At 41.8% G+C, this 18933-nt stretch overlaps 2 protein-coding genes across 7 annotated transcripts in view; one reads left to right on the top strand and one right to left on the bottom strand.

The window, feature by feature from the left end:
* The window catches only part of SLC31A1 (solute carrier family 31 member 1), a 29284-nt gene extending 25175 nt beyond the window's left edge, over positions 1-4109 (bottom strand). Inside the window, exon 1 of the mRNA XM_079927687.1 lies at positions 3980-4109. The gene's annotated coding sequence lies outside the window, so the exon portion shown is untranslated. The remainder of the gene's footprint in view (positions 1-3979) is intronic.
* Positions 4110-4280: 171 nt separating this feature from the next.
* Positions 4281-18933, top strand: part of FKBP15 (FKBP prolyl isomerase family member 15) — a 55117-nt gene continuing 40464 nt past the window's right edge. For all 6 annotated transcript variants that reach the window (XR_013829062.1, XM_079926305.1, XM_079926304.1 and 3 more), the window contains exons 1-4: positions 4281-4470; positions 12963-13078; positions 18250-18334; positions 18784-18853. Coding sequence is in view for 5 of the 6 variants with exons in the window: in XM_079926305.1 (XP_079782431.1) it covers positions 4418-4470; positions 12963-13078; positions 18250-18334; positions 18784-18853 (324 nt within the window). In the remaining variant the exon portion in view is untranslated. The remainder of the gene's footprint in view (positions 4471-12962; positions 13079-18249; positions 18335-18783; positions 18854-18933) is intronic.

Genomic DNA, 18933 nt, shown 5'->3' with positions numbered 1-18933 from the left:
AGAGACTCTTAAGAGTATGGTATAAATTGTTACCTTTAGAGAAGTCATTTAATTTTATTCACATTCAGTCTAGAACATTTATTTTTCTCAATTCAAAATTGAGATTATAATCAAAAGGAAAACTGGACTGAGGTCACTTAAAATAAAAAATTCTATTTCCTACTGGGCTAAGTACAAACTTGTTAGCTTGGCCTTCAAGGTATTTGACAAATATGGCCCTGGTCTCCTTTTCAACTTTAATCCACTATTTCCCTATGTATACTGTTTAAGATAACAGTAAACTATTAGCAAACTATTGCACAGAACTCTCTTAACCAGTTTAACTGATCACACATTAGCTAGGCTATTCTCCAGTATCATGGGAGCAACACTTCTGCTCTCCCTCTCAGTGAAATTATGTGCTTATTGAGGGTATCAGTTGTGTTTATTCAGAAAACAATTTATGCCAATTGTGTTTATTATTCTAAATATATAACTTAATAAAGTATTACATAAAGCAATGAAGTATAAATGAGAAGAGGAAAACAACATCAGCAGCTAATATTAACTGAGTACTTACTACCTGCCAGGCACTGTTCTAAGTGTTTTATGTGAATTAACTCATATAATCTTCATAAGAACCTTGGGAACTAGATACTATTATTGTCCCTATTTCACAAAGGAGGAGACTGAACAACATGCCCAAAGCCTATACAACTCAAAATTGGCAAAACAATTTGGCTCCAGAGCTTTAACTACTATGCTATACAAGTTGAAAGCTTAGGAAAGACTAGATAAAGATACACATAACTATGCTCCACTCGACCTTGTATGTGAAAGTAGCCACAGATAATACATAAACAAGTGAGCAAGGCTGTGTTCCAATAAAACTTTATTTACAGAAACAGGCAGCAGGCTAGGACAAGATTTAGCCCTCACACTGTAGTTTGGAGATCCCTGAGACCCACACTCCAAGAAAAGGCTTATGTCAAAAGAATGGCAAAAAGATGTTTTAAGTTTTAAGTTAAAATAAAATGTTTAAGATCTACAGGTAACTAATATCTGTATGATTCCCTGCTTTGACTTACTTTTTTTCAGTTAACTTTTCCCTTCAACCTGGAAAGTCTTACTTCCTTACTTCCACTTGGAATCCCACTCACCTTCAAAGCCCATTTTCTAACCCACACCTTCCTCCAAACTATGTAGATTTGATCTCTTCTTCCTTTGCTATCCTACAATCATTCATTTCTACTTATGAGACTTACTTTGCTATATCTTCTATTATGGCTATTTGCATACTTCAATTATCGTCATTATTCAAGTATAAGCACTTTGAGGACAGGAACAATGACTTACTCATTTTCTCATCCCAGGCAACACCCAGCACAGCGTGTATACATAGCAGGTTTCAGGTGATGTTTCTTGAATTGTGTTCTGACATTCTTCTGTTTCAGTGACTGAACAGAAAGAACACTATACCCCCCCAAACCTACGTTCAATTCATATCGCTAACACCACACCTAAGATCTAACTTGGTTATAATTTTAAACTATTAATTTTAAAACGCATCCACCAGAACAGATTAATATAGGTGTACCTGTATATAAAAATTGTCATCTAATGTGTAGCAAAATTGCTGATAATTCTAAAGGAACTGTTAAAATTGATGCTTTCTGGTTACTCTTCAGGGGGTCAATACATTTTATAAACACATCTAAAAGCTGTTTACTTAAGCAAAACAAAAAAACAAAAATGCTTTATTCAAACTTGAGACAGGGTTGTGCCTATTTACCTCCCAGCAGTACTATTTGATAGATATCTGGGAGTGTCTAGGGAGCCTGGCCCAAGCTCTGAGTGAGTTAGAAGGGCTGGGACAGGCATTCAGGTTTCCTGATTCCTAGTCCAATATTCTACTTCAGGAAGACAGTGGCTTTTTAGGTACACTCAATCCTGCAGTTCAAAGCCTGGAAGACTGAGGAAGCCTCAGCACTATCTTCCCCTTCCTCATACTGCCAATCAGAACCAGCAGCTGTGTCCCACAGTGGCAATCTGGGCACCCATATTTGTGGTGTTTCCATCACCAAAAAGGCTGATCCAGATTTTAGGATTCCAGCCTATCTAGAAAGGTGACTTAAACACCCTGGATAAAAACACTCCCAACTCAAGAACGCAAAATAAGGGCTCAATGATCCCATGTAGCATTCTTTTCCCCCCTTCAGCATTTTTAAAAAGCACTATTCAGATGTTGTGGTGCTGGAATGACAATGACCAGTACTGGGGAGAGGGGTAAGAAAGAGCTGTTACTTATGCAGCTTATTCTTTTTTTTTTTTTTTCCTGAGAGTAGCCAAGCTCACATTTAACAGAGAGCTACCACAAAGGGTTCCAGTTCCAGTGCTTGGATTCCAGTTGCATCATTGCTTTAACATTGTCAGCCTTCACTGCTTTAACCATCTTAATCTGTAAAATAAACACAGGAAGCAGACAACAGCCCTATCCTTCAGTTTAACAGAGGAATACTTTACTAACAAAAATTAGACCTACATATAATATTTTTAGCTATCCTATTTCTCTTTCCCCTCCCCTAGAGCTTTAAACAATAGGAAAATCATCTTCAATTGACACAAGAGACTAAGCAACCCAGACAGTTCACAGCTAGTACAGCATTTTTATCTTTCTGGAAGCTACCTATAAAAGGCAAGAGCCATTGCTGGGCTCTCTGGGTCACACGGAAAAAAATATCCTAAGAGAATAAATTAAGGAATAAGGAAACAAGGATGAATTCCACTACTTGGTCTAACAAAGAATTAATGAGGACCCATTACGGGCAAGAAGGCATAGTGCTCTGTGACACAGGAGACACCAAGATGAATAAAACTGTTATCGTCCTTGAGGAGCTTACAATTTAGTAGAAGCACACAAACTATAATAAGAAGCAGAACAAGGCAAGTGCCAAGAGGTATAAAATCTCTGGGAAGGAGCTACCAACCACTTCACTTTGATTTCATGCCAACAGATTAAAACATTCAGGTAAGGGACACCTGTTGTACTAATCTGATTGTGAGGAGAAGCCCAGAGTGAAAGCTCTCCTGAGATCTATGGAAACAGAAGCTACAGTGGGACATGATCTGCTTATCCACACTTCCGCTAAGCCAGGCCTACCCCGAGATTGTTCCAAGAATGACCCTACGTTAACCAAAGAAATTCTTATATGAGATTCAGAAAGGGTGGAAACCGGAGGCAGAGAAGTCGACAGCAATTGATGTTGTCTTAGGTCTGTGGCAAGAAGACTAAGCAAAACCCAGGCCAAGGTTGGTGCTGGGGGTTTTCAGCTTCTGAAGTTTCCTCTTTTCCATCACCCACCCCCAGAACATTCCAGCTCTCCTGCTCATCACCTGCATAGGTGGACTCTAGGGAGGGGACTTCTCTCCAGATGTATGCCACAGTGGAGCAATAACCACTCTGTGAGAGAATACAGTACTTAAGGACTGGTAAGGTTCTTGTTGACCCGGCAGCCCGCTAATTCCCGAATCAAGAGACTAGGGATCCAGCCCCAGTCTGCCCTTTACTCTGTGTGACCTCGGACTAGTCATCCAAGTGCTTAGTTCCTCTCTTTCCCTACCTGTAAAGTCTGGGATTAGGAGGAGACTGGGATTGAATTCGATGACCTCTGAGGTCTTAAAGCTTCTTGACCAGTCGGCACACGGAAGCACTGGACAAACAGCCCGTTGAATAAATAGCGAGGGCGGCCACAGGGGACAAGCGGCAGAGGGATCAGGCTGGTTTTACAGACGGGGAAACTGAGGCACGGAATACCTTGCCCCAAGGTTACTCCGGTTATGTCACTACGGGGGCCGGGCCGAAAGCTCGGGTCTCCAGACCTCCAGTTCCGGGCCCTTTTTCCTTTCGCCGAGCTGAGAAGAATGGCGTGGAGGTCCTCGTCTCGGAGGGGAAAGAACTGTGCTCGTGCCAGGGTTGCGAGAGGGGCGGGAGAGGCCTTACCTTCCCAGATCGAGTCCAGCCACCGGCGCCTCCCTCTCAGAACCTTATTCTGTCACACTCCCAGGACTCTTCAGGAGCCCCCTCCACTTGTGACCCTCTCGACGTGTCCAAGACCGCCACCGAAGCGCCGATTCCCGCCCCTACCCCGCCCCCTGCCTCTCTGGCCAATCGCCGCGCAGGGTTTCGGAGCGCCTATGCGTCTCACCGCCTCTAAGGGCCGGAGAAGCCTTTCGTCACGCGGCGTGCCTCCCCCTCCAGGTCCTCTCATTTGCCTTTGCTCCACCTTCTCCAGAACCTAGACTCCTCCTGGCCGAGTCACAGTGCGAGAGTTCGTCCTGCCGGAAAACAGCACGGCGCGGCGGCGTTTTACGACGTCGGCGGTGAAAGGCTCTGGAAACCCTCCGACTTCTTCCCTGAAGCGGGGCGAAAGGCTGCGGGATGTTCGGTGCGGGCGACGAAGAAGACACCGACTTCCTCTCGCCTAGCGGCGGGTGAGTGACACATGCGTGGAGCAGAGGGCGTGGCTGAGAGAGCCTGGCCTTACGGTTGGAGGGACCGCTTTCTTAGACCTCTTCCCAACTTCCGGGTCCAGACCCTTGCCACATTCCGGTGCTCCACAGGTCTCAGAATCCAGGCAGAGCTCGAAGTTGTGCTGCGTCTGTCCACCTGGATTCTGGACCTGGCATCTCCCCTGACGCGCAGTAGGACCCTGGGGTTCGACTTTTGCTTTCTGGGTCACAGTTTCTCCTTCTGTGAAATGGGGGTGATTATTGATGAAAATACCTGTCTCAGAGTTTTTATGAGTCAGCTGGTGCCTATAGGAGACTTTCTCTTTTCCGTGGACAAGGCGGTGACACTTCAGAATTGGCGCTGGTGGGTCAGCTTCAGCATCCTTCAAGGCCTAGCTCGGATGTCACTTTTTGGTGCTTTCCTTTCTCCCACGGCCCCAGGGAGAATAAATTGCTTTCTCTTACTTATTCCCACAACTAGGTGTACTTACCTTTATCTTTGTACACAGAACCTACTAGATTTTGAGCCCTGACAGGACGAGAACTGTTTACGTTGTTCACACTGTTCTGCGCTCGGCACGGTTCACCGTTCCTGGCACATAGTGAGTGCTCAGGAGGTGCCTACTGAGTGAATAATGACTGTGAAATTGCACTGTAAAGCCTAAAGCCAATGTAAGAAACTGCAGTTGCTGTCCCCTGTCCCCAGTCACTATATAAACTAGCCTGGGGTACAGGTCTTCAAGAGGCAGGGTTTTCTCTCTTCCACTAATCAATGTTGTGTCGGTAGACAGCTTGACTCCCTTCAAACTTGTGAGCTGCCAAGTTCTGATCCTTGCAGAGTCTTTCTTTGAACATCTGTTTAACCAATTTAAGAATGTACCGAAGGGCTTCCCTGGTGGCGCAGTGGTTGAGAGTCCGCCGGCCGATGCAGGGGACACGGGTTCGTGCCTCGGTCCGGGAAGATCCCACGTGCCGCGGAGCGGCTGGGCCCGTGAGCCATGGCCGCTGAGCCTGCGCGTCCGGAGCCTGTGCTCCGCAACGGGAGAGGCCACAACAGTGAGAGGCCCGCGTACCGCAAAAAAAAAAAAAAAAAAAAAATGTACCGAAGAATGATGAATACACCAATATATACTCCTCATTCTACGAAATATTTAGAGGTTACAAAAATGATTAAGCTGTTCTCTCTGGTCTCAGGTTGCTCCTAGTCCTGATGGAGAGTCCAGTACATGATTGACCTAAAATGACACTGGCTCTCTTTTGGTCTTAAATAGGATCTTTTGACTTACACTGTGATCAGCTCTACATTAGCCATCCTGAGTCCTCTTTTCACTCTCACTGCCCTGTTCCACCCCTACCCTCGCTCTGGATGTCCTACATCCACTTAGTTCCCCCTTGAGTTCTTTCAGTTGCTCAATTATTTTAGAGTTAAGCAGTGCTTTGGTTCCTTTTTTCCCTACTCCACCCAAAACATTCACTGTTTCCACACATCCAGCCTGTTGCTGTTGACTATGTAGTAAGCCATTTGAATTAATGTTTTTTCAGACAAACTTGTTTTGTAAATGGCTGTGACTTTTGAAAGTTTACAAGATATACTTTATTTATTTTTAATAAATTTATTTATTTACTTATTTTTGGCTGTGTTGGGTCTTCGTTGCTGTGCGCGGGCTTTCTGTAGTTGCGCGAGCGGGGCTCCTCTTGTTGCGGAGCGTGGCCTTGCTCAGTAGTTGTGGCTTGCGGGCTCTAGAGCACAGGCTCAGTAGTTGTGGCACACAGGCTTAGTTGCTCCGTGGCATGTAAGATCTTCCCGGATCAGGGCTCGAACCCGTGTCCCTTGCGTTGGGAGGCGGATTCTTAACCACTGCGCCATCAGGGAAGCCCACAATATATACTTTAAATTCACATTCTTCACTAAGTGAAAGTCTTTGAGGGAAGTCTGTAAATGAATGTTACAGCTCCCAACTTTATTTTTAATTTAATTTTTATTTTATACTGGAGTATAGTTGATTTACAATGTTGTGTTAGTTTCAGGTGTACAGCAAAGTATTTCAGTTATACATATATATATATCCATTCTTTTTCAGATTCTTTTTCCATATAGGTTATTAAAGAATATTGAGTAGAGTTTAGGGCTTCCAGCTTTGATGCAACAAGCAGTACACTGCGGACTGAAAATTCCTGGGTAGATAACGTCAGTCATGTGCTCTTCTCCACGTTCCTGGCCTGAGATAAGTTCTTGGTGGCTCAGCTATGCTGATTTCCTGGGCAGGCTCCTTAAGGACCTGAGAAACTAATTCTAGGCAGGAGACTGTACTCCTAAACACAGACAACAGCTAATTGAATGATAAAAGGCTTAGTAAACGAAGTTATACAGGTGACTTATTTTTGTTCCCCGTAATAACCAGAAAAACTAAATCAAGTTTGAGAATACAGAAAGTTTCACCAACATTCCCTGATTCAGCTATTCCTTTGTCAGTTTTCTCTAAGGAAGTAAAACATATGACAGTGAGTACTGCGGCTGCTTTTCAGTTCCTCTTGTACAACTGTAATTTACTGTAAATATTACTTGATTATTATTTTTTAAGTATCTTGACTTAAATGTGTGACTTACTTGATTCCACTTAAGATAGTCAAGCCTAACAGAAGTGAGAGTATTAGTGCCTAGGATGGCTGTCTAGACGATTGATAATCTGTGTTCCAAATTTCCAGGCCTCTTGGTCCATGGTTAACCTAGCAATAGTAAAGTGGTAATCAGAAGGTTTGTGGGTTTTTTTTTTTTTTTTTGGTCTTAGCCCTTTCTTTCCGTTGAGATGAAATCTCAATCTTTTCTTTGAAATGAAGAAATATGTGAATGCCTACTAAGTGTATGGTACGTGGCTTCAGCTAATACAGATAGGAATAAGGAACAGTTCCTGCCCCTAAGAAACTTCCAGTTTAGTAGTAGAATAAAACAATCCAATAATGATAATCAAAAAGCATTCTTAAGGGGCCAGTAATGTATATACCGGTGTTGTAGATTATATAAAAGTTATATCTAGGCAGGGACTTCCCTGGTGGTCCAGTGGTTAAGACTCCGTGCTTCCAACGCCGGGGGCGTGGGTTCGATCCCTGGTTGGGGAACCAAGATCCCACATGCCACGCGGCGCTGCAAAAAAAAAAAAAAAAAGTTATATGTAGGCAAATCTGATTAGCATAATGATGATAAATCACCAGTGTAGAGGTAGAAAAAAGAAATCTGGAACTGATCATCAGAAAGCATTTTCGGTATTTAAAAGATACTGAAAAGCCTAGATTCTGATGTTGATTCTGTCCCCAGTTAGGAGTGTGACTTTATGGACAAGTCACTTACCATCCTTGACTCTCCATTCCCCAGTCTATTAAATAATGGGGTTGCTCTAGGTGATCTTTGAGACTTTTCCCAATCCTGTAGTTTGTATTTATGCTAATATCAGCTTAGGTCAGTTTGTCAGTTTGTGCACTGGCCAAGCATGGTTTCTTCCTTCTAGGGGTATCTGAGTTGAATCGACATTTTAAGGTAATAGGATGTGGACACGTGTATAAAATATATTGTGTACTTACCCTGTGCAAGGTACTGTACTAAGTACTATATATACAGTATTGTATTAATTTCTTTCTACTACTCTCTGAGGCAGTTTTTACTAATATTATACTCATTTTGCAAAGGGGAAATTAAGGCAGAGAGAGGAAAGTTGCTCAAGGTCAAACGGCTAAAAAGTAAAAGAACCTAGATTTGAAATCAGGCAAGCAGATTTCCACCAGACTGCCTGTATGCCTTATTATTAGTATAGAAGTAAATGTTTGATACCACAGTTTGGAAAAGAAGTACTTGAACAACCGAAAGAGTCCCCGTTTATTAAAATACATTGATAAATCATAAATGCATGTATTACTGTTTTGTTGTTTTGTTTTTTATTTTTGGCTGCGTGGGTCTGCGTTGCTGCGCGTGGGCTTTCTCTATTTGTGGTGAGCAGGGGCTACTCTTTGTTGCGGTGCACGGGCTTCTCATTGTGGTGGCTTCTCTTGTTGCAGAGCATGGGCTCTAGGCTCACGGGTTTCGGTAGTTGTGGCATGCGGGATCCATAGTTGTGGCTCACGGGCTCTAGAGCACAGGTTCAGTAGTTGTGGTGCACGGGCTTAGTTGCTGTGCAGCATGTGGGATCTTCCCGGACCAGGGCTCGAACCCGTGTCCACTGCATTGGCAGACGGATTCTTAACCACTGCACCACCAGGGAAGTCCTGTATTACTGTTTTTAATGAGAAAAGAAAAGGAGTATAAAATTAAGGTTAGATAAGACTTTGATAACTAAATGCACAGGCTAACATTTTTTAAATTTTTTAAATTAAACAAATCTTTTTTATTTTTTGGCTATGTTGGGTCATCGTTGCTGCGCACAGCCTTTCTCTAATTGCAGCGAGCGGGGACTAGTCTTTGTTGCAGTGCACGGGCTTCTCATTGTGGTGCCTTCTCTTGTTACAGAACACAGGCTTTAGGCGTGTGTGCTTCAGTAGTTGCAGGCTCAGTAGTTGCGCCACGCAGGCCCTAGAGTGTGAGGTCTTCAGTAGTTGTGGCGCATGGGCTCAGTAGTTGCAGGGTGCAGGCTCTACGGCACGCGGGCTTCAGTAGTTGTGGCTTGCGGCCTCTAGAGCGCAGACTCAGTAGTTGTGGCACACGGGCTCAGTTGCTTCGCGGCATGTGGGATCTTCCTGGACCAGGGATCAAACCCGTGTCCCCTGCATTGGCAGGCAGACTCCCAACCACTGAGCCACAAGGAAAGCCCAACATTTATTTTTTAAATGTGATTAATGCTGGAATGACTTTTCCTATGAATTATAAACTTAGAGACTAAAGTCCAGAGTTAGCAAGCTCATTCTTGCTAACATAGTTAGGGAGATGTGTACATTTGAAAACATTTCAGAAGTGGAAAGTGTAATAATTTACAAAAAACCTATGCCCCTAAGTCTGTGTAGAGTTCATTTTAAAAAAATAATAGAAAATAGAATTAATATGAAAGATAATTAGGTTGACCTGGCTTTTGGATTGATTTTGCAATCATCAATTGGCTGGCCTTTAGGGCATCTGTGGAAACTTAGTTTACCTACAGCACTTTTGTCTTTACGTTAAAAAAAATAAAACGCACCTGCAAAATTAAAAAAGCAAATCCAATACCCATAGTTTACTGAAGCTACCAAGGACATTCTTTCTTATCAATGATTTGTGCATAATCTGTTAATCTTAACTAGGTTCTAAGCTTTGCAAATTTTTCAGGAGGTTAAAGGCATTGTTCAACTTCCTAGAATCTTATTCTTTTAGGGAATCTGCTCAGATTGCCCTGAGTAAAAAGAGAACTCTTGGTCTTTTCTAAATTTCATTAGCATTTGTTTATGTCTTAATGTAGGCCAGCACTGCTCTCTATAATTGCAATATCATTTAAACCTCTTAGTCCTTTAAAGTAGACATTGTTGGCCCCATTTACAGGAAACTCAACACTACCTTGAGAAAACAAGGTAGTAGTTTCAAATCATATTAAATTTATTTTGCAAAATGCTAGTATGTATTATACATTAAAATTATCAGGGAAAAAAGACCAAAAAAAGTTGTTGGGATGTTTCAGTATTTAATAGTAACCAATTACCATGTTAGATGATAAAGACTGAATAAGTTTTATTAAAAATCTCTATGGAGTGTAACTCCATATAACAGCTGCTTGTTATATATCTCATGTTATAGTTTGCAATTATATAGTATATACCTAATTCCCTTGTTAGAGTATATAAGCTACTTGAAAACAGAACTGAGTTTTGCTCACCAATGTATACCCAGCACTTAACACAGTGTCTGATGCATATTTCTTTTTTTTTTTTTTTTTTTTTTTTTTTGCGGTACGCGGGCCTCTCACTGTTGTGGCCTCTCCCGTTGCGGAGTACAGGCTCCGGACGCGCAGGCTCAGCGGCCATGGCTCACGGGCCTAGCCGCTCCGCGGCACGTGGGATCTTCCCAGACCGGGGCACAAACCCGTGTCCCCTGCATCGGCAGGCGGACTCTCAACCACTGCGCCACCAGGGAAGCCCTGATGCATATTTCCTGAATGAATGAAGTATAGAGTTCTGTGGGAGCCCCAAGGAAGATCACCTAACCTAGACTTTGAGATTAAGGGTCAGCTTCCAGGGGAAGAATGTTTCAGGCAGAGAGAACAGCATATCCAGAAGCTGGAGATTAGAAAGATCTTGCCTTATATGAGAAATTAGAAGTTCCACAGTGTGACTGTAGCATGCAGTTGGAGATGAGAAATGGTCAGATAGGAAGCTGGGGAGGTAAGGAGAGGTGCGGTCTTGAAGGGGCTTGTAAAACTGTCTTATGGAGTTTGGACTTTTATCTTGGTAATATTGAGGTGTCATTGAGAGTTTTAAGGAGGAAAGAGACTTGGTCAAATTTGGTTTTGAGAAAGGTCACTGTGGGTGCAGTGGGAAGGATGGATAAGAAGCAGACACGACCAGGGTAGGGAGATGAGACAGGAGGTGGCTGCAGGAATTCAAGCTCTGTAGATGTGATGGTGGTCTGAAGTAGGGAAGTGTCAGTGAGGCTGGGGAGAAGTGAACGAGTTCGAGAAATAGCAAGTAAGATCAAATGGACTTGAGGATTGGTCATGAACACCAGGGGAAAGAAAAGTCAAGGTCGATGCCCAGATTTCAGTTTTGGTTGTGGGTGTTTGCAGAAAAGGGTTAACATAGTAGACCTGAGATGGTTATCCTTAGAGAGTCTTGCTTACAGGGTTGGCTGGCAGCTGGAAACTCGATTGGTAAACAGTTCCCCACGCTAAAGCTTTCCACAAATGATAAGAGCGGCTCACTGTGCCTACACTGTTTGTACAGACGATATGGTTTATTACTGAACCTTATCTTCCTTCTGGGAGTCTAGAATTTTGGTACACGTTAGAAGGTTTCTATGTGACTAGCCCACAATAAAAAACCTTGGGAACTGAGTGTCTAATGAGCATTCCTGGCAGACCACTCTCACATGTTGTTACAACTTATTGCTGGAGGAATGTAACATGTCCTGTGTTACTCCACTGGAAGAGGACTTTCGGAATTTTGTTCCTGGTTTCCTCTGGACTTTGCTCCAGTGTGCCTTTTCCCTTTGCTGATTTTGGTGTGTATCATTTCCTTGTAATAGACCTTAACCCTGAGTGTGTGTGTGTGTATGTGTGTATATATATATATATATATATATATATTATACATTATGCTATAATTGTATGGTAAGTCCGGTGAGTCCTTCTAGCAAATCACTGAGCCTGGGGGCAGTCTTGAGGATCCTGGCACAAAATGTCATTCATCAAGAGAGGGAGCACAAGAGTAAGAACAGGTTTTCTGGGCATTGGGCATTGGAAGATATGAGTTCTGGTTTGGACATGTTGCATTTATGTTCCCTGTGGGATATCTGTGTTGTCTGCACCCAGGAACAAATTATGGGCTAGGAATACAGATTTGAGCACTATCAGAATTTGGATAGCACTGATATCAAGGTAAATAAATTAGATTGCCAAGGGAGAGTGAGTATGAAATCTTGGGGACATGGATATTTAAAGGTTGGGCAATAGTAGAAGAGTCCAAGGAGTTAAATGAGGAGCCAGAGAGATGGAAAGACAATAAGAGAGGGATCCCATTAACATTTATTGATGTCTTATTTGGGCTGGTCCCTCCTCGCACCCCTGCAGGTATCCCCACAGAAATCAGAAGAGTTTGTTTAAAGAAGAACAAGTTAGTTGACAGTGTAAAAAGGCAGCATGAAAGCCAAATAAGATAAGGACCGATAAACTGTTTATTAACAAATAGGTTGTTGGTGATTTTAGTAACAGCAGTTTCAGTGGAATAGTTGGAGCATAAGATTCATCACAAGGGATGATAAAAGAATGGTTCTGCTGTGAAAGATAAAAGATGAAATCATATATGGGACTATGTTTGATGCAGTAAGTTTGTAATATGGTTTTTTTTTTTAAAGGTGGTGATTTTCTTTCTTTCTTTCTTTTTTATTTTTTGAAAGCGTGGAGTCCTAACCACTGGACCACCAGGGAATTCCCTGTAATACAGTTTTACTTCAATGTAATAAACTAGTGAAAAATAGGGAACTATGACCTGCTAAAGGCAAGAATGTACAGTTTGAAGAGACCATAGGGAGCACCTGGACTAATCACCTTAATTTACAGATGCAGAAACTGAGGTCCAGAAAGAAGAGATGCCTTGACCAAAGTCCTGTGGATGGGCAAGGTCATTTGATGCTGTTCATATCAGAGATACAATCTTGATTTCGAAGAGACTTAGTTGCCGCTTCTGTTACTGAGTGGTGGGATATATAGTCAAGGAGGTATTTGTTCGAGGTAGGAGCATGAGCAGCTTTTATAATGATTCCAGGTTTGAGATATGTCAAATGAAATGTCATTTTCATTTTCTACTAACAGTACCAGATTGGCCTCTCTTTTCGGACTGGATCAGGCAGCTGCTGGCCATGGAAATGAATTCTTCCACTACACAGCCCCAAAGCAGCCTAAGAAAGGCCAGGGAACAGCACCAACAGGTAAGTTAAGAGGTTAGGATTGGCCCCTGACAGGTTAGTTGGAATGATAAACAACCTTCTAAAAGTGACATGCCAGGTCATCCCTCCTTGATCAGTCTGGCCAAGCTCACCACCAGCGAGGTGCATGCTGCTCTGAGCTCTGAGATCCTGAATTCTGGCAGCTAGGTAGTATGCTGTTTTTTGTTTTTTTTTTTTAATTTATTTATTTGGTTGTGCCGGGTTTTAGTTGTTGCACGTGGGCTCCTTAGTTGTGGCATGCGAACTCTTAGTTGCCGCATGCATGTGGGATCTAGTTCCCTGGCCAGGGATTGAACCCAGGCCCCCTGCATTGGGAGCACAGAGTCTTAGCCACTGCACCACCAGGGAAGTCCCAGTATGCTGTTTTTTGGAAACTGATGGAGGAAGGTCACAGGCAAGCTCTTCTGCCCCACGTGGACACCACTCTCCAAAACTTTGCCCAGGGTGCTCTACGTAGGCGCCGTCCAATATTTTGGCAAGAAGGAAGAGCTGCTTTTCCCATCTTTCACTTGGGTGGGTTAGATATGTGCTGACAGTGAATTTTTCCCAACTAGAGAATGATGCTCAATGCTGTATCCCCTGAACATTTCATCAGGATGAACACAAGACATATTGAATGAAAATTTGTTGAACGAAAGGAGAAAAGGGGGGACTAATATTTCTAAAAAACCTATGTGTTTGGTCTCAGGTGCTTCACCTAGATTGTCTTATTTAATTCTCACAACAATTCTGTGAAATAGGTGAGACTACCACCATTTTAGAGGCTCAGAGAGGTTTAGGCACATGGTTAAGGTCATACAGCAGTAAGTGACAGAGTTGAAATTTGAACCCTGATCTGACTCACTCCAAAGCTTGTCTACCATCCTCTACACTTTGCTGTCTTTGTGTAAGAATCTGAAGAGGAGTGAGGGACTGATAGAAATAGCCCAGAGCAGAACAGGTGGTAAGGGACATTAAATTAAATATTTGTTGAATGAAGAAGAAAGTATTGAATGTCTTTTATATGCTAGGCGCAATGCCAACACTGAGAATGTTGTTACGATATTTAGAGTTGAACAGTTGCAACAGATACTGTATGGCCCATAGTCTAAAATATTTACTGTTTGGCCCTTTACATACAATGTTTGCTGACCCCTGCTCTAAGTCTTACCTGTCACTTTTGGCAGCTTTGCTGTGGATTGCTGGCCCTGTTCTCCAAGCCATAACCTGGCCAGATTTCTAGTAGGCTATGCTTTTACATTTCCTGTGGCACAACTCTTCTCAGCAGTGTACTTCTAACTCAGTTTAAAGTGGTTGAATTAATGAATGTGGATTAAAACAAACAATCTCAGTCCCCACCCAATGAAGTAACTTGCTTTTTAAAATTAGAAAACAACAACTGTGAGCTAATTATACTTTTAAAGGGGAATTATAGAGGCATTTCAACTTAAAACTACTGTCTTATGTAGGCATTTACAAATAAAATAAAAACTTGCAATACAGGAGACACTCTCTGTTCAAGGAGTATTTATATAACAAGTCTTTTTGGGAAAGGAGGTGGCTGCAGCATAGTTCTTGAATCTCTTCAGATCTCTAGAAAAACAGAGCAACTGGACAAACCTTGGATAATATTTACAATAAAACCAATTGAAAAGGTATCCTTAGGAACGCCCCCAATACAAGCAGGTATGGACACAAGGCTTCCGTGGTGTCAACATTTGCATGGGAGAAAACAAGGAAGCAATGGGAGAATATTTGAATCTGAGAATGGGCGAACCCAAAGTGGCCAACAGGTATTCATGGGAAATGTGGCAGGCCAAGCTGGAACTGCAAAGCATTTTGCCCATTTTAGTTATGGGTAAGTACAAGGGGTTGATGATGGTGACTAGAACAGGAGCAGTCTTGCTCCTATGAAGTGTTGAAACTCATCCACTATGGTGACCTTCCAGGAGAGGTCCCCACCCTGAGTAGGACCTGCTGAGAGTGGAATTAAAATGAAGGAGGATAGGGATATTAAAAATGAAGAAGAAAAGATGCAGATAAAAGTAGCTCTAGAGGGCTTCCCTGGTGGCGCAGTGGTTGAGAGTCCGCCTGACGATGCAGGAGACACGGGTTCGTGCCCCGGTCTGGGAGGATCCCACATGCCGCGGAGCGGCTGGGCCCGTGAGCCATGGCTGCTGAGCCTGCGTGTCCGGAGCCTGTGCTCCGCAACGGGAGAGGCCACAGCAGTGAGAGGCCCGTGTACCGCCAAAAAAAAAAAAAAAAAAAGTAGCCCTAGAATAGAATCAGGAAGTCTCAGGAGGAAGCCCATTCTTCCCGCTTTTTTGAACTCTGTATCCAACAGAACAGTGAGTTCCATGAAGTTAGGAAAGCCACCCTGAGCCATGCCTCTGTCTAAAAGTTCAGAAAAGCAAATTTCACATAAAAATGAACAATAAAAAAGTATCAGAGTCAAACTCCATGCAAAGTTATAAGAGCAAGGAGCAGAATAGTATCCCTACAGTGAGAGCTCTACTCTGTGAGAATGTTTCTTACTGAAGAGATCAAAACTAAAACCACCTATTACCATTAAGAAAATAACATAAGACATGAAATGAGAACATAAGTGAGAATTTTAAAATCTCAGAAGTAAGTGACAGGACTTAGGCAAGAATTAGAGATGTCAGAAAAATTATTTCAGAAATGAAGACTAAACTAGAAGGAACACAAGAATGAATAAACACAACAGATTATGCCTTAAGAGAAATAGAAGGTTAACAGGAGGGTGTTTTTAAAATAAGAATTAAAAAATTTAAGAGATAAAAAGTTTTGAAAGGAAAGTGACCAATATTGAAGATAGCAAACAACTTCCAACGTGTGGAATATACATATGTATATTCCCTGAAGAATTTAAAAAAAAAATGGGGGAAAACAGGCACCTAAAACTATAATTCAAGAAAACTTTCCTTGGGAAAAAAAAAAAGATTTGAAAATACATATTAAAAGCAGTCCTCATGAGCGGGGAATTCAAGAATCTGTACAATACTGATTTCCGAGAGGAAGACGTGTTTAACCAATCACATGATTGTGGCATCTGACTCACTTATCCCTCTAGCAAATCCATGAACAGGGGTGTTAAGTAGGGAGATGAGAGTGTACTGGGAAAAGTTGAAACTAACCTGAAGGAGGATGCTAGGCTGACCTTGGGGAGACAGTAATTTTTCTGTGTTTCAGACTTGGCCTGATAACTGAGGCCTTAGTTCCTCCGTTTTTTGGTATTCACTGCTTCTCAGGAGAAAAGTTTTATTGTAGCATTACATACAACTGTAAAGTACTGATTGAATTTAAAACGATGTTGTAGGTTTTTACAAAAGAATAAGGAAAACAAGAACAACCCAGACTAGGAAAATAAGCCAACAACATAAAATGGGCAATTCATCAAAATAAAACAAAGTAAATGGCCAATACAAATCTATAGAAAATGTTAAATTTCTCCTTCCCTGTAATCAATAAATGCAAATGAAAACAACAGTGAGGTGGCATTCCCCTTTCCCTAATGCCACCCGTATCCCATTGGTAAAGATTTAGAAAGATTATCTCCCTTTGCTCTCAGGGATGCAAAGCTGGCCTACCCATACTGCTGGTGGGAGTGTAAACTGGTAATGGCATTTCTCAAGGGCATTTGGGCAGGTTGTAACAAAACCTTAAAAATTTTCACACTCTTGCATGCCATAATTCCATTTTTGGGAATTAATTCTAAGAAAGTAATTAGAGGTACATGCAAAAATGTGCATTTTAAGGACGCTCATCATAGTGTTATTTATCATAGAGAAAAATTGGAAACAGCCCAAAGAAATGTCAAACAATAGGAAGTTGGATGAATTCTAGTAGAGTCAACATAGTATTTAACCATCAAAAAGTGTTTTTAGGACTATTTTGTGTTTTGGAGACCGTTTTGAAAAGTATAAGGAAATGCCTACACTAAGTGAAAAAAGGAGATTGTCAAATCATTAATTTTCTTTAAAAAAAGATGAAAAAGCTGGAAAGTTTATGTGTATAGAAAAAGGACTAGGAATAAATACATCATATTATTAATGTTTATTTTTGGGTGGTGAGATTATAGGTCATTTTTTTTACGTGTTTCTGTATTTGCTAAGTTTTCTACAGTTGTACATATACTCTATAACCAGGAAAAGGTATTTCAGTACTGTTAACAAAATTCAACTGAGTGAATTTTAAAGATCTTATTGGCTGTATTCAGTGATTCATGAATTGAGAAGCATCCAATCTAGTAGATAGGGGCTCTGACAAAATGAAAGTCCTTTATAGGCAGAAGGGAGCAGGAACCAGGCAGAAGGGGGAGTCTAGTGTAACACTAGGCAAAAAAGTGGGTTGCTTATTACAAGGTTACTTTCCTTTAGGGGATAGCAGAGGTCTATCAAACAGATTACCTAATTAGTGCTGATCAGATCATTCTGGTTTAAGATTCCATTTCTGGGAGAGCCAAAACTGTAATTATGTTGAATCTCTGTTTGGTGGGGTGGGTCTTAGCCTAAGTGACTCCATTTTGGGCCTGTTGTCTTGTTTTTAATAACCACAAAAGGAATCAAACAAGGATACTTTTGAAAATAAGTTCTTGGTTGCTATGGCCATGCTTGTGTTCTCAACAGATTCATGTGGTGAGTGTGAATATGTTATTTACTCTAAATACACTATTTTTAAATGTTAGTGTTACTTTATACCACTGTAAAAGTAAAGTAATGGATATAATCTTAATATCATAAGTTTTCTACCCCAGAAGTAAGGGAAGGGGAAACAGCTTCATTTTTATTTATTAAAGCTGTCAAAATATTGGAAGGAGAAAAGGAAGATGGAATGTGACCTTGTTTTCTAGACAGTGCTTCTCGTCCAGCCCAAAGACTTGTTTGGAGTGGAGCCAGAATCCTGGGTTCTAGTCCTAGGCTTGCTGCTGTCATCGTGTAAGGCACTTGGGGGCTTAGAGCCTCAGTTTCCTCATCCCCAGACACGGCCATAGGGCCATTTTGTGGATCAAATGAGGACAATGGTCATGAAAGCATTGTAACACTAACTACAAGGTTAAAGAAGAATTTTGAAGCTGCTTTAAGGGTTAAAAATCAGTTTCAAGCAAGAAATGAATGACAACTTTGTTTTCTGCCTTATCTCTTCGTCTTCAGGAAATCAGGCGACACCAAAAACAGCACCCACCACAACAGGCACTTCCACAGTATTGGTTGCAACAGCAGTCCATGCATATCGCTAGTAAGTAGCTGAGAAGGAACACTTTATAAAGTTGGTGGGGGTGTGGGTTAAGCTCCTGCGTTTTGCAGTAAGCCTTTCTGTTCATTGCAAAATGGCTACTCAGTCCTGCCATAGACAAAGTATCAGTAATGCTTTTTAATGTTTCATTTGGAGAATTTTGCACACAAAACTTTGAAGAGCCATTATCTTGTGTACTTTCTCTAGGAACTGCTTATGCCCTCAACAACTGCCTTTTTAAGCGCTCAAAGAAAGCCACTCCACTGAGATATCATGAATAGTAGATGTTTAAAGAGTAAAGAAGTTGTATATGAGCTTTAAATTATAAACTACTCACCTCTGTCCCTTTCTAGAGGCTGAATGACTAGATTCCCCACTTTATATGGCAGAAAAGAAAGCTGGTTCTATTTAGTTGAAGGAAGTATTAATACCTGTTTTTCTTGCTTCTATAGCACAAATGGTCAATATGTAAAGCAGGGCAAATTTGGTGCTGCAGTCCTGGGAAATCACACAGCCAGAGAGGTAAGGTTGCCTCCTCGTCTCATGTATATTCACGTGTCCCAAATTATATCAGTGAGCCGGTTTTTATCGGGACTTGTCTG

This window comes from Stenella coeruleoalba (assembly GCF_951394435.1).
Source record: "Stenella coeruleoalba genome assembly, chromosome: 7".
NCBI classification, from domain to species: Eukaryota; Metazoa; Chordata; class Mammalia; order Artiodactyla; family Delphinidae; genus Stenella; species Stenella coeruleoalba.
This window is presented reverse-complemented; position numbering and strand designations above follow the sequence as displayed.